The sequence below is a fragment of the Chelonoidis abingdonii genome, chromosome 10 (assembly GCF_003597395.2).
Source record: "Chelonoidis abingdonii isolate Lonesome George chromosome 10, CheloAbing_2.0, whole genome shotgun sequence".
Classification (NCBI taxonomy): domain Eukaryota; kingdom Metazoa; phylum Chordata; order Testudines; family Testudinidae; genus Chelonoidis; species Chelonoidis abingdonii.
This window is the reverse complement of record NC_133778.1, coordinates 68,988,111-69,010,935: the sequence shown is the minus strand read 5'-3', so window position 1 is coordinate 69,010,935 and position 22,825 is coordinate 68,988,111. Positions and strand designations below refer to the sequence as shown.

Here is a 22,825-nt window from a genome sequence, read left to right as displayed (position 1 = left end):
TCCTTGGGAGCTCCATCCACTGCTTGAACCTGCTTCTCCATGGTGGAACTCAGAAGGGGCATCTGCTGAAGGGTCACCAATCCATTCCTGGGGCAAAGCTTTTCTTGCTTAACTGCCCCCCGGACATTATGAAGAGGATACAAATTGCACCTCAACCTTCCTTCTGCCTGAAGAAATAGTCACACCCTGTATTGTATTTAGTCAAACATCTCTGTTTTTAGTTCCAGGCATCTGTCTGCTTACTGTTTTCCATATTCCTGTTTCGTCTGCTCACTTTTAAAGCCAGAAATGTGGGGGATAGTTTCAAAGATACAAATGGCAGTTAAGTGCCTAGCCACTTTGACTTTCAGTGGGAATCAGGTCTTAACTGCCATTTGTGCTTCTGAAAATCTAACCTGTTTTCTCTGAGCTTCCCTGGATGGTGAAATCCACATTACAGGCCGCTTTCTTTTGCAGTTCCTTTCGTAAACTTCCTTAAATGTCCACTCTGTAGATTTCTGTTGGAGCTGGAGCAACAGATTTCTGTTGTCTGTAAACTTTCCCTCCTGCTCTGGCGCTTGGAATAGAGAGAGATCATCTTCAGAGTTAATTGTTCTCCACAAACACTATGTATACTTCCATTTTTTTAGGTGCATTGGACCTTCTCCATTCTGCAAGGAAATGTGCCATCTGTGTGTCTTTTCTCTCCAACTTGTATCATTTTATTTTATTTGCAGAAGAGGTATTCTACCTAAAAGTGAACCCTCTGGTGTTTCTGTTGGTGACGACGAACCAGCTACATTTAGTTAGAACCCTTGTCTGCTTCTTACTCAAGTCAAGGCAAATGTTTGGCATACGGATATTAATCCAAAGCCATGTAATGTGATTTGCTGTCTTTTCTTTCCTGCTTCAGTCCTAATATATTGGATGATCTTTAGATAGTCAAAAAACAGATCAAATATCCACTAAGTATATCGATTCCAAATTGTGACTGGCAATAGGAAACAGGCATAACAGACTCCTGAAAGCTTTCAGATACCCCAGTGACAATGTATTCTGATTTAGAATAGCCTCATTAATTACTCTTGGTTGAAAGTCCTACTTTTATTTAAGGGACCTACCTTATTTGGTGCCTGATGCCCCATATTATTTATCAAATCAATGTAGCTTTCAAGACAGGGAGGGACTATTATGATCATCTAGCTTGATCTCCTTCATAACACAGGCCAGAGAACTTCATCCAGTGGTTCCTGCATCCAGCCCAATAACCTGTGTTTGAACTAGAGAATACAAAAGCAATATTTCTTCCTAGTTTTAAGCTAGGGATCTTTCACAGGATATGAACACAGTAACTGTTACATTAAAAGGACCTTATTGTCAGAAGGTCAGGCTGAAAGAGACAGAACCATTTAACCCTTGTTGAGAGACACTAATGGAGGTGCTGAGTACTGAATTGAGGGGCTCACAACTAATATCTATAAAATCCACTTTGTCCCATATTTTAGCAACAGTCATTAAAAGGCTTATAGCTGTGATGGAAATGAATGACACTTGACTACAAATAAAGTGTTGTGAGGTGCTGTCCCTCAAAAACATTCTCTGCCCTGGTTACTCTGCCTATTCCCTTTAGAATCATAGAATATCAGGGTTGGAAGGGACCTCAGGAGATCATGTAGTCCAACCCCCTGCTCAAAGCAGGACCAATCCCCAGCTAAATCATCCCAGCCAGGTCTTTGTCAAGCCTGACCTTAAAAACCTCTAATGAAGGAGATATTCACCATCTACCTAGGTAACCCATTCCAGTGCTTCACCACCCTCCTAGTGAAAAAGTTTTTCCTAATATCTAACCTAAACCTCCCACACTGCAACTTGAGACCATTACTTCTTTTTCTGTCATCTGGTACCACTTAGAACAGTCTAGATCCATCCTCTTTGGGAACCCTCTTTCGGTAGTTGAAAGCAGCCTATCAAATCCTCCCTCATTCTGCTCTCTCTGACCAGACTAAATAATCCAGTTCGTCCAACCTCTCCTCATAAGCCAGGCGCTCCAGCCGCCTAATCATTTTGTTGTAGCCCTCGCGCTGGACTCTTTTCATTTTATTCCCACATCCTTCTTTAGTGTGGGGCCCCCAAAAAACCTTGGGAACCCCACAAAGTTAATCCCAAACTCACAAAATGAAAGGCCCCCCTCAATCGAGGGAACAATTCACGTCCTCAATCTACTGGGGCTGTGCTCCTACTTATACAACCGAAAATGCCATTAGCCTTCTTGGCAACAAGGGCACACTGATTGACTCAATCTTCTCATCCACTGTAACCCCTAGGTCTTTTTCGCAGAACTGTCTGCCTAGCCCTCAGTCCTATCGTAGCAATGCGTGGAATTCTTCCACCTAAAGCAGGACTTGCACTATGTCCTTGTTGAACCTCATCAGATTTCTTTGGCCCAATCTCTAATTCGTCAGTTTTTTTTTCCCCTTTTCTTGTATCCTATCCCTAGCCTCCAGCATATCTTACTACTTCCTCCAAGTTAGTGTCATCTCAAACTTGCTGAGGTTCAATCCATGCCATCCCCAGATCAATTAATGAAGATATTGAAACAAAACCGGCCCCAGGACTGATGCTGGGGCCACCAGCTTGATACTGCTGCAACAGCACATGGAGCATTGATCACGCTGTTGAGGCCCAATGACTCAGCCAGTTTTCTGTCCAGCCTTGTTATCCATTCATCCAGCCCTACTTCTTTAATTTGCTGAGCAGAGAATACTTGTGGGGAGACAGTATCAAAGCTTTGCTCCAAAATCAAGGAATAACACGTCCACTGCTTCCCCTCCTCACAAAGCAGTTATCTCATCATAGAAGGTAATCAGGTTAGTCAGACACTGACTTGCCCGTCGTGATCCATGTGACTGTTCCTGATCGCTTCCTCTCCTCTACATGCTTCAAAATTGATTCCTTGAGGACCTGCTCCATGATTTTTCCAGGGCCTGAAGTGAGGCTGACTGGGCTGTAGTTCCCCGGATTCTCCTCCTTCCCTTTTTTAAAGATGCTCACTACATTAGCCTTTTTCCAGTCATCTGGGACCTCCCTCGCTTGCCTTGAGTTTTCAAAGAGAATGGCCAATGGCTCTGCAATCACATCCGCCAACGCATTTAGCACCCTTGGATACAGTGCATCTGGCCCCATGAACTTGTACTTGTCCAACTTTTCTAAATAGTCCTGAACCACTTCTTTCTCCACAGAGGGCTGGTCACTTCCTCCCCATACTGTGCTGCCCAGTGTGGTAGCCTAGGAGCTGACCTTGTTCATGAAGACAGAGGCAAAAAAAGCATTGAGTACCTTAGCTTTTTCCACATCCTCTGTCACTAAGTTGCCTCCTCCATCCAGTAAGGGGCCCACACTTTCCTTGATCTTCTTCTTGTTGCTAACATACCTGTAGAAACCTTTCTTGTTACTCTTAAGATTCCTTGCTAGCTGCAACTCCAATTGTGATTTGCCTTCCACAGTCATTTACCACTAAAAGCCGGAATAATCTGAACAGGTGTGTGTGCATAGAGACCATTGCCAGGTCAGGGATAGTACATGTCTCTGACCACTCTGCTGATCCCATAGGCCTCTCTCTGCAGGGAAGCTTCTCCAAGACTTTGCAGGTGGTCCTGTAAAGTAGCTGCCAAATTCTTCCCAATGATTCTGCCAGCCGCTTTCCTGGTGTGTGTCTGCACAGCACCACCCAGAATCCGTTCTGTGCAGATTTTACAGTCCATGCAATCAATGTTCTTTTAAGGTCAGTTTCTGCCCTTGGAGATTCACAGCAGATGCCCACTGTGGACAGGACAGAATTTGCTTCTTTATTCTTGTCTTATCCTATGAAAGCTCCATGGATCACTGAAGTCTGCTATATGCTGAATTCCGTTTTCCACAATTACCATTTCTTTGGCTCTGTTTTTCCTCCTATCAAATCTTGCAGCTTTGATTTCACTTCTTGGCTCTTCTGGCTTAACATGAATTTGGAAAGGAACAAAAGTCATCTCTCAGACAGTAACTCACTTCACTGTTATTTGTAACTCACGTGAGTGTCGCTTTCCGAGTTTATAACATTAGCAAAGTCTTTCAAGTGAATTAGCTGTCTGCTCAGAGATACAGGATTTTTATGGCTTTGTACAGATAGATCTGTATAGTTAACAATCAAATATGAGGATTCTTTGTTCAAAATCAGGTTCCAGAGATCTTGGCTCATAAAATATGAATTAAATAATAGGCATCATAAGAAAGATACCAGCCATTCTTACATGTAGATCTTTTATTTTTTCACATGTGTCATATGGGATGTCCTTAAGTTTTCACCTGGAAAGTGAGGCTCCAAGCTGTTTCTCATACGGTGTTTTTTAGAGGTATATGCAGTTTTTTTGTATGGATATTGTTGGGATTCAGAATCCAAAAGCATCGGAGCACAATCATTGCAATGACATCCTTCCTATATCTCAGTGGCCCACTATCAACCCATCCACTGTGGCATCTCTAGGGGTATTATCAAAAACGGGGAATGTATTGTGATATCTTCAGAGCCACTCCACACTAAATCCTGTCTCTCTGTCTGAGAGACAGGAATGGGGAGCTTTCTGTAAGTGTAGGATTTATAAAAGTGACAGCTTCATCCTCCCTTCCTGCTCCTCCCATCCACATCAGTCTGCAGGCAACGTTCTGCTCTTAGGTCCACTAAATAGATGTCATTCTATGATCCGCTCTGCTGATATGCTCTGAACTCCATTGGTGAGCTGAGTGCTGGAGCTGAGATCCACTTGCTCTCCATTTCCACTGCCAAAACCCTGGTAATGCCATGGTTCCGTCTCCCCTGGACTGCTGTAAACGCCTCCTCACCAGCCTCCCTGACTCTCCTCTCTTCAGTCTAGCCAACTACTAAAGCAATCTTCCTCTTCCTCTACTTTGGCCATATTAGACCTTCACCACCGCCTCTTTCCATGTACTCCCTGTCTTCATATCCAGGCTCTGCCCAGCTCCTTCATTGCCTCTATATGATCTTCCCTCACTCCCCACCTTGACTCTACCCTGCCCACTCATCTGCTGTTTCCCAGTTCAGTGTAGCATATTCCGTTTTACTTAACAGATTAATCCTGTGAGAGACCTGCGTAGATTTTTTTTCTTGCCCTGGAAGAATATTAGAGACAAAGTGGGTGAGGTAATATATTTTATTGGACCAGTGTCTGTTGGTGAAAGACAAGCTTTCAAGCTTATGCAGAGCTCAGAAGAAGAGCTTTGTGTAAGCTTGAAAGCTTGTCTCTAATAAAAAATTGTCTCCAGAGGCACTCTGTACCTCAAAGCAGCACCCTGGAACCCCCGTATTCATCAGAGTCATATAATTATGACATGTTTTGTACAAAGTTTGCCTTGTGAGGTATCATTTTAACAGCCTTGATCTGTTGAACACTAATGACCAGTGAGATTGTATGTGCTATCATTGTACATGAAGTTATGAAGTTTTGTTGTGTGTTACTGAAATTTGTTGTGAGGTTGAGAACACCCACAATCAGCCTTTCAGGTACAACAGTTGGAGTAGCCAGATGCACTGATGGCCCATTGAAGGGAATCCACTCTCCCGACCACCATCTCAGAGAGAGCACATATACAATGGAAACTAGCTTGTCATAGCAAAAGATCTTTCCAGCAAGCTGTTAGAAACTATAAAGAGACCAAGTGACATCATGACTTGGCCTCACTTCCCCTCTCCCCCTCCTATACAACTCCACACCTGGAAACACATCTAGAGGACAAAGTCTTTGAACTGGGGGAGGGTGGTCCCAGGCCGGAAGTCAGGTCCAGCCTCTGTATTGAAGATCTGTGACCTGTTTGTATCATTTCTAAGAGTAAGACATTGCTTGATTCAAATCCTATTTAGTTTATAGAACTCAATTTGTGAATTTAATTGTATTTCTTAGGTAACCAACTTTGATCTCTAAACTTACTACTTATAATCACTTAAAATCTATCTTTTTATATTTTACCTAAACCAGTGTGTTTTGGTTGGGGTGCTTGGGAAATCTCAGCTCAGTTTACAAAGGTGAATGTGTCTCCTCTCCACATTGAGGCAGAGGCAGACTGGGTAATGAACTTACACTGATCAGGCTTCTGACCGGGGCACTGTGAGAGGGACAGCCCAGCTTGGTGGGACACAGGGCTTAGCAGTCGTACAGTCAAGATTGCACCCCGGGAACCCCATCACAAAGACATATTACCTCTCACACCGTATCCCTCTGATATCCTGAGATCAACATGCCTACAACAACACTGCATTTGACCCTATGCATAGAGAGCTACAGGATGGAGAGATACTTTCTCCGTAGTAGACAGATTCTCCACTATCCTAAATATGGAATTTGTAAGAGAAATCAGATGTGACATATTATTGGATTTCTGATTCCCCTCTAACTATTATTCATAAGTGCATTTAGTTGGTTTCCCCAATGCAGGTGCACAAGAATGTATTCACATCTACAGGAAACTGGGCAGTACTCTGATTAACTCCATTATAAATTTTCAAATGACTATGTTTTAGCAGCCTGACAGTCAATGCAATGAACTATGACAGGCAATATTCTTAATAATGAATAAAAATTAAACCTCTTTCTGATCCAGTAAAATTATATGCCATACTACCAGAAAGTGCAAGCAAAACAGGTTTCATATGGAACCTCAAGTACCATAGTCATTAATGGTGGAAATCTATTCTCACTTTAAACTGTAGATGTTCATTATGCTGTCTATAGCTTAAAATGAGGTCAAGTCGGCCTTAGTCCTTCTAGCTATCAACAGAGGCTCTCTAAAACCCTTTCTAATTTTCTATCAAGCTCCTTCTCTGATTTCTACCATGACCATTTCTCTAGGGCTTGGTAATTGTTAGAACAGAAAATCTGCCAATAAGCCACCACATTCCAGAGACTCCAATTAACTGAGAAGTGTGAGTGAATCATAGGCCACTAGAATCAGGAAGGGCACCAAAGGGACTGGTTATTATTTAAAGTTAATTGAGTGGAATGGACATAGGAATAATCAGAATAAAAATGTAAAGCCCTCAGGATCTCCTATGCTCTGCCTTTCACCCTGCGACTTCGGTCCCAGGTCTGTAAAATAGTCACAGATTGCCTGGAGTGAACAAATCTGTGTTTCCGCTTATTTCAAAGAAGAGTCTAAAAAGGGTTTATGGGCTTGTGTTCTCATTTTGAATTTAAAACTGTGTCTTTTAAATCCCCATCCAAAACAACATATAAAGGATTTGGAACCAGAAATCCTTGGTTCTGTGCACTTGGTTTGCTTTGTGACCATGGGATAAGATGCCAAAATTTTCAAAAGCAGGTTTCTAAAGTTAAGCACCTAAGTATATATTTAGGAAACCACAAATCCCATTGATTTCAGTGAGAACTGGGCTCAGCGTCTCTGAAAATTGGGCATCTTTCACGTTGGTACCTAAATATGAATTTAGATGCCTAACTTAACAGCAAGATTTCGTTATTGTACCTTTGTCCCCTGTTCTTCATTTCTTCCTATTGCTTTCTATGCTCACTTGTTTGTATCTAGTTTCAAGTGTAATTCTACAGAGGCTAATGCTATTGGACCTGTTTACTGTCTGGGTGCTATTGGGTGATAACACAGTAAAAATAATAATAACTGTTAGATTAATCAGGCCAATTGTTATAATGAAGAAACAGAGAACATGTAACAAAGGAAGCAAAGTTAGCCAGCCTCTGTAAATTACTGCTAGATATTGGTATAGAGGTTAGAGCTGGGAACTGTGGTTCTGTATCAACTCTGCTACTGATTTGCTGTGACGTTGAACAAGCCACTTCTGTGCTGTATTTTCCCGGCCTGTAAATGGTGTAACAGTACTCACCCACCTTTGTCAAAGCTTTGAGATCCACAGAGGAAAAGTGCCATGCAAGGGCCTGTTCCAAAGCCCATGGAAGTCAACAGGAAGACTCCCCTCGATTTCAAGGGGCTTAGGATCAGCCCCTCATTATGAAGATCCAAATGCTGTTTTGAAGTAATCTTTTGTTGGCTTCCAGTGTATACAATATGTGGCTTTTTTTCTTTGAAGGTAACAGCAGAGCTAGATGCCTGGAATGAAGATTTGCTGAGACAAATGAATGATTTCAATACCGAGGACCTCACTCTGGCTGAGCAGCGCTTGCAGCGCCACACCGAACGGAAACTGGCCATGAACAACATGACCTTTGAGGTTATTCAGCAAGGGCAAGATTTACACCAGTACATCATGGAAGTCCAGGCTTCAGGTGAGCAGGGCAATTTGCTTAATGGTCATCCATTTACTAAAATACAAAAGAAAACACATAATCTCTGAACAGAGTCCTAGCCAGGTAACTATGGATATTCTTCCTTCAAAGAAGTATTGGAATGTACATTGTTTTCAGTATGAACAGGGCATAAGATGTTGGAATTTTACTTGCAATGTCCACTTGGAAGTTAAGATAAGCACTTGGTTGTAGAAACTTCCCTGGCGTGTGCTCCTAAATGGCAGTCTTGAAGCCTGTTAGTAGAGAAGTTGCTTTGTATCTTATACCCTGTTTCTCAGCAAAAGGTTCAAGTTTCCAGTGAGTACTGTAAAATCCTGATTTTTGCATTCTCATCTGGGGAAAATAATCATTCAGATTAATCTCTGCCTACTGTCCCAAAGGCTATAATTATTTGTAAGATGCTTAAATCTTCTCACGTGCCTTGAAAGGCACACAGAGCAGTTCCCCCACCTCCTTTAATTAAGATAAGAAGGACTGTTCAGGATACAAATAAAACTGATTTTCTTGGTCTCCTCCCATTCTCTTGCAAACATTTCACCCCAAGATACATTCTGGCAATAATCAGCATAATTCGGCAAACTCCGGTTAACAGAAGCTCAGCAGCAACTAAGAGAGAATGTTGCAAGATAGGAAACCAGGTGCATTGGGTGAACCATATGTGGAAGCTTGCACAGTATCTACTCACAGTACGGCTGGCCCTGTGCTTTCCCTATTAGTCCTTGGCTTTGTGATGTGGTAGAATTGCCCAAAGTAAATCAGTAAAATGCAACTTTTTTTTCTTCCTGGAAATATGAGAGGATTATGGCCTGGGAGGTACAAGATGTGGAGCAGAGCACAGGAGGGAGTAGAAGGCATGGGAGGTGTGATCCAGAGCAGAGCACAGACAGGAACCTAGTGGATTGGTCTGAGAAAAACTCACTGTGTTTGTTTGGAACTCCCAAGCTGCAGGAGAGTAGAAGCAACTTCTCTGGATTACAAACAATGGAACAGAGATTAAATGGATATGATCTTTAAAATATTTTTAAAGTATTACCTAGTCTCCCAATGTGAGGTCCATGTGTATCTAAAAAGAATCATTTGCTTCCAAAGCCAAAGAAGCAAAACCTCTTGAGGATCCAGAATAATAGGGGTTAGCTGAAGGTTCTTTTCATACCTGTTTTGCAGGGAATGCAGAATATTGGGAGGATGGCAAAGGGACAGTAATTGCTCTTTGGAGACTACTGTTTCTCATTTCAATAAAGGACAGTTAAACTCAATTAAAATTGCATTGAATTTTGTTTCCTCTCACTGAATTCTACATCGTTTGTTCACTTTACCAGTCAAAAGCTGATGGTTCTTACTGACAGAGCTGCAAACTCAGTATGGGACTTTTTGAAAATCAACAGTTATCATTGCCTCTTATTGAACATGATCACTAGTGCTGCAATAAGAACTTAGCTGAAAGTTTAGATAGTGAAGCCACAGACTTAGTGTTTACAGTTTTGACGATAATTTTTTATTTGGCTTGGAGATCTTTAGGCTAACAAGTCTGTCAGGCAAATGTTCTCTTAATGGGACTGGTACTTCTTACCAAAGCGCTACACTGACACATATGGATAAACCAGGACTTGATTAACCTGATTTCACTCTAAGAATATTTGTTTTCAGCAAGGTTTTCATTTTTATAAGTTCATACAAGCTCTCTAAAAGTCATGTTGTATTCTCAGTGATTTTGTAGTTCATCTAAATTGTCTTTGGGTTCCATTAACACTACATGTCCTTCAGGAAAGAGTTATATATCTAGAGAATACTACTGGTATATCTGTGTTACCAAAAGGACAAGAGCTGTTAGTAAGCTACAATTGTTAATTCACATGCATTGGTCTCCATTCCATTTTTCCATTTTGATTGTAACTCTGCTGTTGGGGTGAGATGAGATCTCTGAAAGAAATTAAAGCTTAACATAAGGGCCAAGATTTTCCAAAATGACTACTGATATTTTTGGGTACCCAATTTGAGACACCTTAAAAGGGTCTGATTTTCACAAGTTTCTGTGCATTTACCCTCTGAAAATCAGGTCCTTTAAGATGTCTTAATTTGGTCAAAGATCACTAGTCACTTTTGGTAAATCTTGGCCCGGGGTTCAAATTATGGCATTTAAGGCCCAAAAAAAACCTCCAGAACATCTAGTTAGTGTGACCTTCTGTATATTTGAGGCCACTAAATAGCACTCAACACATTCACACCAAGCCCAGTTGTCACCTGACCAGGACAAAGGTGGTCTATCCTAGCGGTTGGAGTGGGTGTCAGGCATAATGATCCTCAGTAGTTGGAAGCTAGAGCTCAGGGTCAAGCCGGAGTCACTGTTCAGAAGCCAGAGACAAGGGTCAAACTGGAGTCAGAAGTCAAAGCTACAGGAATGGGAGCAAGCAAGGTAACAGGCAAGGAGGGGTTCAAGGTGGGGGCAGGACAGAGGCAAGGCTGAGTGCAATGCAGGTGATATGAAGAGCCGGTACAATGGCGGGCATGAACAATGAGCAGTCAGTGAGCTGCTGCTGCCACTAGATTAAGAGCTGGCCTGCTTGCCCTTCCAACCAGTCAGGTGCCATGGCTGGGCAGGCAGCTTGCTGCAGGCCTGCTGTACTGAGGGACTGTCTGGAGACTAGCTTGCAGGCCCTGATTCCTGACACCAATAACAAGAATTACCCCAAAGTACTACAGCCCTCAAACCAAACTATATAACTGATTTATCTCATTAGACTGACCTAACACTTGGTAAAGCAACCTCATCCTTTCATATATTTATACCTGCACCTGTATTTTTTACTTAATACATCTGATGAAGTGGGTTCTAGCCTACGAAAGCTTATGCCCAAATAAATTTGTTAGTCTCTAAGGTGCCACAAGAACTCCTCGTTTTTTTTTTATATCTAATCTCTGATATAACTCCATTTACCACATATTCATGTACTTCATTTGTGTATGTATTAGTCACTTCAATTATAACCTACATCATTCGTGACCAAAAGCTGATACCATCTGATAACTGAGTAATGGCCTGTATACATTCTTATTTGGGTTCTCAGTTGAGTTCCCAGAAGACAGGTGCCAATATTGCACTGTTACAGCTGGCACTAATTAGCACCCTTGTAGGCAATCAGTCAAGGAGTGAATGAGCCATCCTGGAAACTGAACTACTTATGCCTTAGAAGTGATTTGTCTAGGTCAGGACTGATAGCACATTGATAAGACAAGTTTGTGGAAGTCTGCACTGTTGCTACCCATCTCATACCTATTATGTGCACAAATAGAAAGAGGCCTGTAGTATCCAGGGCTGTCAGTCTAGTGCCATTCATCTGCGTCACCACAGCATCCACATTCATTATAAAGGAAATGGAAATCTATCGCATTTAATTTCAAGTTGTGATTTCATTTCTGGTTTAGGAAATGGATGTCGCAGGAACACAAAGGCTTTGTTTAACCTTTCTGAAGAATGCTTCTAATTGTTCAGTAAAAAAACAAAGTCACACTGGTTGCAACACAGCTCTGTGAGGGCCAGATGATGATCCCATATCTCACACTGCAAATAGCCCTACTGAAGAAAATGGGAACATCTGTGGTGCAAGATGCTATCCCCTGATAGTGATCGTGCAGCAATCTGACTTTAAGATATCACTCTTGTATTGTCTGTAAGATACTGTCAGTTCATTCTTGATGTGACTCCAAGTGAAATCAGTGGAGTTCAACCGAGACTTAATTTAGCCCATAAATCCATTTCTGTGCTGATTTACACCCTAGCAATCCTACTAAAGTCATTGGAGCTGATCCTCAGCTGATGTAGCCAATAGAACCATAATGATTTGCACCACCAGCTAAGGATCTACCCCAGTGGGAGTGCTTGGACTGTAAAAGCCTTGCTTTAACTCCAGTTCAGAACATGCTTAGATCCATTCCTGTTCAGAAAAACACTTAAACAAGTACTTGACTTTAATTATTTAACCATTTGGTTCAATGTGACTTAAGCACATGCTTAGTGTTAAGTATGTGCTGAAGTGCTTCCTTGAACTAGGATGCGTTCCCGAACGGGGTTCTAAATCAGCGCAGGAATAAGTCCCTCTGAGCGTGGGAGTGATACTTATTGTACAAAGAAATTTCTATTCAGTCTATTCAGTGATTTTATTATCTGGCAAATTCAAACTGAAGAGGTTTTGAAATTGAAGTCTCATGATAGCTTTGTCTATAAGCTACAGCTCAATATTACACAAAACACATTTTTGTCAATTATAAGTCAGCAAATGTATTTATTTTCCCCTTGATTTTAGTGTTTAATGGAAGCTATTTTCAGTTTACATAAATCCATGTCATCTGTAAAGTTTAGCACAGATTTTGTCACAAAATGTTTTTAATACATTTAAGGTTATTCAGTGATTTAGTTAAGAGCTGATTATGTTGCTCCCACTAATAGAAGTTGGGCAGTAGTAATACTAGCTAGCATAACTACTTATTTAAAAATTAGAAGTCAAGTCAGAAATTTGACTTCTGGCATCCATGCAGACAGAATGGCCTTTTCTTAAAATTAGCAATGGACTCTGGGGGTGGATTTTTTTCAGATTTCATCTTATTTTGGCAAGTTGGGCTTTTTATAATATCCTAATTGGTTAAAACATAGGCAGGATGTGATGTATAATATAGGCCTGATCCAAATCCTGTTGAAGTCAATGGTAGTCTTTTCATTGACTTCACTGTACTTTGGATCAGGCCTTATATGAATGTGTATAATTTAAAAGGTCTGTAGTTACCCAAAGGATAAAAGAAAAGGTATATAGATAAGTAGGTAGGTAGATTGTACAATGCACTATATTATGCTCTCAATTACACCAGCATAAATTCAGAGTAAATCCAGTCACTTCAGTGCTGTTTCTCTAGATTTATGCCATTATAACTCAGAGCTGTGGTGTATTTATGTTGTTGTACGTATGGCCACTCTTTTTAATAAATCTGTTTAAGAGCATACTCCAGGCAATACCAGTCTGTTGAAATCCCCTTCAGTTACAAGATGATTGAAGAAAACTGAAACTGCGTTCAGTTTATTGAAAAAACAGTTGTGCTTCCATATCATAAACCTCCAGGTGAGGATTTTTGTGTGTGAAATTATTCCAAAAATACAATGTAAAAATGCTTTCTATTTTACAAATCCACCCTTAACAAGAACGAGCGCTCTTGTTGCATATGCTGGCAATGTGGCATAAATCTGTGTGACATGTGGCAAGCAAGAAAGGGCAAATCGTTCATCACTGGGAGAGCAGTCTGCCCTTGGATATCATCCTAGGCAGTTTACTGGTTGCTGCTGATGAGTTAGCAAGGTCAAAACTACATCAGTCGAGTGTGCATGATGGAAAACTGTGAGTTTAATATCAAATAGGCATGGTGAAGTCAAGCATACAAAACACCAGCGATGTCCTAGGGACACAGTACCATATGTAGGCTAGTTATAACAAATGTGCATGGTGTCTGGCAGTTAGAAGGAACTTCGCTCCCAAGAATGGGAGCATAAATTAAATTTCCAGACCCTTAATGTGAAGCCTGGGGCCATTCCACCTTATCTGGTAATGAAGAAACTGTTTTGTTTTGGCTGGGAGAGAGAATCAGCCAATCAGTTTCACTCTGATGTGGCTTTCATGATAAAACCAGAAACTGGAAGAGACAAGGTAGGGTTGACACAGGGTTGATTTGGTTGCTAATTCTGTCCTCTGCTGATATCACTGTGACAGAAGGTAAAAGTCATGGAACTCTGGGACATAGAAAAGGTGCTTCGTATTAAATGTCTCGAAACATAATTTCCTTGCTTCCTGTACAACTTTTAGTTGCGCAAGGGAGGGGCGAGAGAGGAGGGAGAAGTCCTTTTTTTAATCTTGTTTTATTTTATATAATCAAATGGCTTTGGAGAACAGTGTAGTGTTTTCTCACACTTACTTGGATCTGATTATTATAATTATTAGGATCCTGCTTCTGTTGAAGCCAGTAATAAAATTCTAAATAATTTCAATAGGAGAAGAATCAGGCCCTTACTGATTTATCATTACATGGATTACAGTAGTGTGGAATGTCAAATAAAGACTCTGGTCAAAGTCTGTCAGTTACACTGGTGAAATTACAAATCAAAGAGGACAGTATACTGCTCTGCATTGTTTTTCTTGGGACAGTTACACAGTGAGTCAGATCCTCTGGTCCAGTGAAGCATATTCAGTGCTGGACTTTGAGGGACTGGGGAAGGGGGCACTAAGCCACCTTTTCAGGCCTGTGGTTCTAGAGCTGGTTTGCCATGATTTGACTCATGGCATAATTGAGAACAACCTAAAGGACAGTATAAATTACAAGAATGTTAATGGTCCCCTAAGGACCCAGACAGACTTTAGGCACACACTCCACATTGTGGGCCCCCAGCTACCATCCTGAATTGAGGACAGGTGTTTGTTTGTTTGTTTGTTTTTCTTTCTTTCTTCAAAGAAAGAATGTGTTTATAAGATATTGATTAATGAAATAACATAAGGCTGGGGGAGTAGTTTAGTCTTTGATTTGTTAAAATTCATAAAGTATTTTTTAAAATTCCGAGTTCCACATCACCAAAGCTGTAGTCAAATCATCTCCGTATGGACAGTTTCAGATGAGCAAAACAAGGAGCAATCAACAAGGAAATGTCATTTTATTGATACACATAGTGATAGGACAATACAGTCATAGGATTCAACAAACGTGCATCAGGGTAAATCACAGGACCAGCTCCAGGCACCAGCCCAGCAAGCAGTTGCTTGGGGCGGCAAGTCCGGGTCTTTGGCGGCAGGTCCCTGTGTCCTTCTCGGAGCGAAGGACCGGCCACTGAGTTACTGCTGAAGACTGAAGCGGCGGCGATAGAGCTCCCGCAGATTGCGATCGATCGTGGCTTTTTTTTTTTCTGCTTGGGGCGGCAAAAACCCTGGAGCCAACCTTGGTAAACCATACATTGTTTGTGAGAGAGTTTACCAAGAATCAAGAGAGATTCAAATTAATGTGGTGGGTGGCAGAATTGTACTGCAAAAGGAATTGCAAATAAATGAAATTGTCTCTCTCTCTCTGTATGTCATTTTGTTGTAGGCATTGAGCTAATCTGCGAAAAGGACGTTGATCTTGCGACACAAGTGCAAGAGCTGCTGGAGTTCCTTCATGAGAAACAGCATGAACTAGAGCTTAACGCCGATCAGACTCACAAACGGCTAGAGCAATGCCTACAGCTCCGGCACCTACAGGCTGAGGTCAAGCAGGTCAGGCTTCCTACCACAGCCATTAAACCATTTTGTGGTTGCTTAAATGTGTCTTGAAAGCAATTACAGTACGTGCGGGCTGTTAAAACCATTTCTGTCAAATTGCCTCCCTTTAGGTGTATGGAGTGTTAATCCTTTTCTTTAGCAGTACTTGATCTATTCACAGGTGAAAAATGACCCTTTACAAGTAACTGAGGAGTTTGTTCCATGTTCTGTGTATGTGCCAGACCCCATGGATATTTGTGGGAGTTACATTCACCGTCCATGCAGAACTGACTCCATAGTTTCTAGATTGGGGTGTTCTCTAGAACAGAATGTGCTCTGGGAATATGAGTATTGGGGTACAAACTGAAAGCATTGTGGATCATTGGTCTCATTAGTGGATATCTCAATGCCTAGGTCTAAAGCTGACACCACTCTAGTTTGGCTTCCTTACTTAATTTTTTGCATTATTACTGATCTGTGGGGAGCTCAGCCGAGTTTATCATCTTTGGTTAAGATGTAGAACCTGAATCATTTTGTAAGTCTTTAACTTAGGATCTCAATTTTAGGGCGTTAGTCTGCTAGTCCCAATCACATTAAAGCTCAGTCAGTTTTGCCTACCTACATTTCCCAGTAGCTTCATTTGGATGTGTAATATTTCTTCACTTGTTGTGCTATGCGGTTGCATGCTGCTGCACAGCTGCAATTTTTCACTCCTGAGGTGGCTGCATTTCAGTGAAGTGACTATATGTTCTAGTTTAATGGGACTGTCTGGGTTTTTCATAGGATGCCCCGGGAATGTCTTTCTGATCACTTGAACTATCCCAGTTTTCCATTTCATCAGTGAAAATGTTTGGTGTTTATTTTTTTAATAATTACAAATGTTTGTTCATGACATTACTTTAGGGAGTAAAAGATGCTCTGTGTTTACCAGGAAAAAAGAGTTCAGTGCAACAAGTGCTCAATGTTTGGAGTGCAGAGAAAAGTCAAATGAGCATAGACTCTATCAAAGCTGTTCTTTTGCACAAAGTGAATGTTAATTACACTTGTTCAGTGTTTCATGAGAAACTGATGGAGAACATTACATTACTGGCAAAAATTCTTCACTCTGAGAAATATGTACTTGGGGCTGCTACGTCAGAAGCTGGCAGTTGCAACATTATTGCATGTTTTAAAAAAAAAGTGCACTTTTGTATGAGTTGTTTGAAAGCTTAAAAAATGTCAACAGAAAAGTCTCCTAGTTTTTAATTTTGAAAATACGGTGTTCCAGTGGCAATATGAAGTGTGTGGAGTTTATAAAGTGCTTTGGAACCCTTCTGAATGGAAGGCTCTATTTTATTAATAATATCTTTGTCTATAAAGTGCCTTTCCTTCTATAGGGACCCAAAATATTTCACACACTATATTTACAAGCATTTCACTCGCTGCAATGTAGCCAATTCTGAAATGAAACCTGGTGGATATTTAATAGCGCACAGCAGGACTGGTTTAGAACATAAAGTACCAGACCCAACAGAAACTTTAGAAATACATGTTGTTGTTATTGGGCCCAATCCAAGTCCCAGTAAGGTAAATATGAGTCTTTCACTGGACTTTAAAAGGGGCTGGGTTAGGCCCATTATTACAACATTGTTTTTAGAGAAATCCAGTGATGGCTGCACTCTGAATAATTGAAGCTGTGGGTCTCAGAAGCAAGGATTGGTTAATTTCATTCACTGGCTTGTGCCTTAAATATTCTACAAACCAAACATCTAAAAATCTAAGTGATAGAACTGAACTGTCTAACTTCTGCAAGAGGAACACAAATAGCTGTCTTGAATTAGTGTTTCTTTAACAGTATTTAACCCATCAAAGCCTTCATTACTCTGTGACCTTTCAACAAGTCTTTGGCTAAGAATTATTGTATTTGTTCAGCTGAATACTGAAAAATCTATTTCTTATTAACCTATCAATTACTGTAGCTAGTTTCCCCTATCATAAGGTGGCTGTATTTGGTTTCCCTGGGGATGAGTAATATTCACAACCACTTAGTGAAATTGGAAAATATATTGATTTTGGCTTGTTGTTCATCTCTGGTCTGGTCCAAATTTCCTTCACTTTTTAGAGCACTTGAGACAATGAATGGCCTCCATCTCATTACCAAATTGCACTTGGTCTTGAGAGTCAATTGAGATTTGGTTGCCGCAGACACCTACTGTAGCTCTGATAAAATTGTGCTGAAACAGCAAACTAGGCTAAGTTCTGGAACACGTACATATTTTTGCATTTTAATGTAATGGCTCACGTAAATCCAAAGTCTTTTTCCTGTCTGTATCTATTTAAGTCTCATTTAGGAAAGGTTTCTGCATTAAATCACATGCTTCACAGGTTTGAATGCCAAGAGGATACATGTTTGGAGCCATTTAAGTGGAACATCTCAAAGTGTGATGCTCTGTGACCTGAAACAGAGTGGAAATAATATAGATCACTGGTTCACAAAATCTTTCATATTAAAGAAGAGAGCCTCTCAAGGACATGTCCCCTCTCCCCATGCCCCCTCTTTCCTGTTGTAACCATAGAAGTAATAGCAGGATAGTATTAAGGAGATAAGATTAAAAGAAATTCCCTTTAATGCAATGCTGGCAGCTGTTTGGCTTTCCATTTCTGTTCCCCGTTTTTATATTTGTGCATTTATTTTCTTTCCCTAGGTGTAAGACTTTACTTTTCTTAGTACCCAATGTACCCAATCTCCCCTCACTGCCCCACTGTTACTGTCTCTCCAGCTCATTTTGCTGTTTAATTCTTCCCTCCTGTGTGTGTTGTAACCCACCAGTTTTGGTGTCCTCTTCAGATTTGATCACAATTGAATGTAACCCAAAGGACTACATGAAGCAACTGGTCTTGACTTTTTCCAGTTTAATAGAAGAAAAAGGCCTCTGGAAACCTGAAAAGAGTCTTGAGCTGGGCTAGAACTACCAGGAGGTGTCCCTGCTTGAAGACTGGCAGATGCTTCCCTGATATACTGAAAGAAACTCCTCAGATCACCTGCAAGGGAATCACCTGCAAAATAAAGATTCTTGTACATTTATTTCTTTACTCACTGGTGGAGTTTCAAGTTGGAAGTCTGAGGAGAATTTGGCCTTCATGTTTAATTACAGTGGGACACAGAAACAGTGAAACTCTGCTTATAGCCAATTGGAACAGAAGTCGATAATTGTTTCAGTGCATTGTAATTACAATTATAGTGAAACTTCTGCTTACAGTGAGATCATTCTGCAGGGAAGAGATGTCTTTGCTCTAAGAGGGTTCCACTATTACTGTTTTTCAGTGATAAGAAACATGATTGGACCTCTTTGGAGAGACTTAGGGGGGTTATTTAACTCCAGAAATATTTAATTTCCACTTCAACAAAATTGATAAAATCTGCAATTTGTAGGAAATTTCTGTTTAAAGGCCATCTCTTAGTGTTAGCCTGTCTGCACATTCTCAGATAATAGTGAGTCTGTTCATATAGGAGAGTGATCAGAGAATTGTCTTGGGGCTATATTAGAAGCATCTATACAAAATTTTAATTAAAAGAATATTAAGCACCATGTAAATCTGAGTCAATTTGTGAACAGGTCTTGTAAACCAGATAAAAAATATGTAAATGTTCACCTCCAAACGTTTCCCAGTCCTAATTCCAACTCACATGCACAGAGAAAGAGGCTCTTTGTGGTTGCTTTTTGCCCTGGCTGTGGTGGGTACTCAAGGAAGCTTTGGATATGCAAATAAAAGTCCTACTTGCTAAATGTACACAAAACATAAAGATTTGGGGCTGGAAAAATTATTTGTAAAAAAAAAAGTTTAGAAGTCTAAGCTGAGAACTGTAGATTTCTATAAGCAATGAGGAGCATTTGTGAATATGTTTGTGCCATCAGAATTCTCAGCAAACATTATGGAGTATGTTTGTGGCTATCTGCATGATTGCTCACTGAGCCTTGGGGGAAGGATGAAAGGAGCCTTTCTCTGCCTTGCACTTCTGAGCACAGTTAGCTCCTGGAATACATGGCCCAGGAACTCCTAGCACCACTGGCAGTCCTAGAAACTCCAGCTGAGCTGAACCACCATGGGGTGAAGGGAATGCCTCTTGCACCCTGTTAAAGAAGAGTTTATACTATGCTATCACTTCTGCAGCCATTGTGGATGGTAGATTGTGAAGCCTGGGTGAAACCAGGTGATGGGGTTGGATCACGAGAAGCTGATAACTGCAGAGAGATGAAAGAGATGGTAGAGAAGAGAAGCTGAGAGGTACCAGGCCTGCCAGAGGAGGTAGAAGGTGGCACTGGGGAAAAGGCTCTAAAAGAAAGACCAGGAGATGCTGAGCATTTAAAGAAAGGAGCAAATGAAGCAGTCACAGAGAAAAGCAGATGCCATCAAAGTTCTGGTTTGAATGTTGCAGACCTTTGATCCAAGAATGCCTGCAGCTTGCAGTTAACTGGCGTGTTGGGACAAATGGGATAAAGAAGACCACACCGAGGGCATGTGACTGAGCCTCACTTTCCTTTTGGACCTGCAGCTGGAACAGGCATGTGATAGAGCAGGCCTGCACAACATGCGGCCATGCGGCCTGCAGAGGCTCACTGTGTGGCCCACGGGGGGATTCTAAATCCCCCACACACGGGAAACACCGCACTCTGTGGGCAGCCCAGAGCCCTTTGAATCTCAGCCACGGCTGGGATTTAAAGGGCTTAGAGCTCCCCATGCCTGTGGGCAGCCCAGAGCCCTTTCAGTCCTGGCCGCGGCTGGGATTTAAAGGGCTCAGGGCTCCCCGTGGCTGCAGGCAGCCCAGAGCCCTTTGAATCCCGGCCCCCACTCCTGTGGCCAGGCTGGGACTGGGATTTAAAGGGCTCAGAGCTCCCCACGGCTGCCGGCAGCCCAGAGCCCTTTGAATCACAGCTAAGGCTCTGGGGCCAGGATTTAAAGGGCTCGAGCACCCCTCAGCAGCAGGAGTTCTGGACCCTTTAAATACCTGGCCCAGCCCAGCAAAACTCCAAGTTCCCCCGACTGCCAGAGCCCTGGGCCCTTTAATTTGCCCCTGAGGGCTCCCAGCCACCTCTTCAGCTAGGAGCCCCTGGTTGATTTAAAATTAAGTATCAGCTCCCCACCCCCAACCTTCCTTTTTGGCCCACAGCTGTTTTGGTGGGGCGGCGCTGGGAAAGGAGGGTTTGTTTCTGCAGGGCTGGGCGTTGCTGGGGCGGGAGACCGGGAGGTGCTGGGGGAGATGTTTCCACGGGGCCGGGGGGGTTCGGCCCTCAGCTGTTTTCTTTGGAGTGATGTGGCCCTCGCCACTTTACGAGTTGTGCAGGCCTGCGATAGAGTCTAATGTGCTTCTGTACACAATATGAGTATTCACGGAGAAAAGGAAAGGAGAAAAGATGGGCTATGCTAAACGAGACTTTAGTAATACACCAAATAGCAAGGTTAATCTCTACTACTCATGTTGTAAATTACCCACTGGAAGATTACTGTAGCATTTTTATAGCTTAAAACTTCTTCCCTTTGATACTAATTTAACAGTTATCCTGTGTGCAGGTTTTGCTTACAAACAACTTCACAAAGCTTCAGAAAGGAGAAAAATGTGGATGCTTAGGTGAAGATTATTAACTCTAGGTTAGAAACTTACATAATTACTGCACAGGCTTCAAAACAAAGGCTTTGTCATACCTGTTCAGACCATCAGCTCTCATATCCTGCCTGCTGCAATCTATATCCGGTGCTTCAAAGACAGGCTAAGCCCTGCCCTTTCCCCCAACCAATTGATCATACAACACTGTACAAAGGGATAAAAATGTCCTTCCTAACTTTCTAATCACTTGGAACCCTGAGTCATCAGATGTGATTTCCCTTCTTAGCTCTAATAACTACTGCAAATGTTATAGTACCTCAAAAATTATTCAGCATCACAATTAGGAGTGGTGATGACAAGGCTACTCTTCACATTACTTACAAACTCAGAAATTGTTGTTGAAGCTTTCTGGCTGGAAATGTAAGGATATACAAATCTGAACTGAAAAATGAAGGCAGTGGGTACAGGATGGAAGGTTTTACATTGCTGGTAAACGTCCAACAAGCTGTGTGTTTTTATAGTGCATATAAAGTGAGCTCTGATTTATAGTCTGACTTAGACGCTTAGAATAATTTCTTGTAATCATTATTACTGAGTTGTTTATTTCAGTTGTTTGGTTAACTTGGGCAACATAAAAGACAATTTTATTTGTGAGAAGTTGGTGAAGCAGAAAAAAAGATTGATTTCAAAGTAGTTTGCATTTAGACTTAGGCAATTAATTTTGCTGGTATTGATCATGTGTGCTAAATGTAGACACTGTAGACCGTGGGGGCAATGATTATTATTGTTTTTAAACAAATGGGACACAGCAAAAAAGTATGTTAAAATATTATCAACAGGAGGAAAGCCAAGAGGACAAGTGAGGCACTGAGGTAAAGCACTTGTGCTTTGATCCTGCAAATATTTACATACACTCTTCTCTTTAACAGCATGACTTGTAAACATTTGCAGGATCAGGGTCTAGCTTTGTATCTCTAAAGACTAGATGGTACATTTTCAGAGCTGCATGAAGTTTTAGTTTCCACTGAAACATAGGATCCACAGATCTGAGGATGATTAGAATGTGCAGTATACAATTGACATTTCTGTCTCCTCCTGCTGCTTCCCAAATCTTCCTTACACAGATATCACTGGAAAGTAAATTGCAGACTAGTGTTGCTACTAGATGGTAGAGTAGGACTAGTATGTTACTACTAGATGTCAGCGAATACTGCAGAACATCTAGGAATATTCAACTTGTAATTTTTAACAAATCAATTTTGCTCATGCAAATGGTTTTCTCAAGTGATTGAGTTTTACTGATTTACATTCAGGAATATTCACACTTTAAGCACATGTGCATTCTTCTAATTAGGGAGCAGAAATTATGCCTTTTGACTTACCTGACCAATCAGAACAGACTCAGGTTCACGGAATAGCTGAGTGTAAGAGTTTGCCCTTAGTCATGTAGGTACTGTTCCTGGCTTTCATCAATATTGTTAGTACCTCAGTTTCATGAAAAGAAAATTTAACCAAAAATTTTGGTAAAAGTGTCACATGAGAGAGCTCTGAATGAAGCCAACAGACTCCAGGAAATGAAGAATCAAGGCTGAAATGCCATGCCTATCCTGCTAACCATTTTTAGTTGCAGCACATATAGTATGTGCGTTTACCTGCTTTCAAACAGTGAGATGAAGGGC

General features: G+C 41.4%; 1 protein-coding gene across 6 annotated transcripts in view; it reads left to right on the top strand.

Moving 5' to 3' along the window:
- Window positions 1–22,825, top strand: part of KALRN (kalirin RhoGEF kinase) — an 833,042-nt gene that overhangs the window by 556,901 nt on the left and 253,316 nt on the right. For all 6 annotated transcript variants that reach the window (XM_075070289.1, XM_075070290.1, XM_075070292.1 and 3 more), the window contains exons 14-15: window positions 8,084–8,279; window positions 15,411–15,577. In XM_075070289.1, coding sequence (XP_074926390.1) covers window positions 8,084–8,279; window positions 15,411–15,577 — 363 coding nt within the window. The remainder of the gene's footprint in view (window positions 1–8,083; window positions 8,280–15,410; window positions 15,578–22,825) is intronic.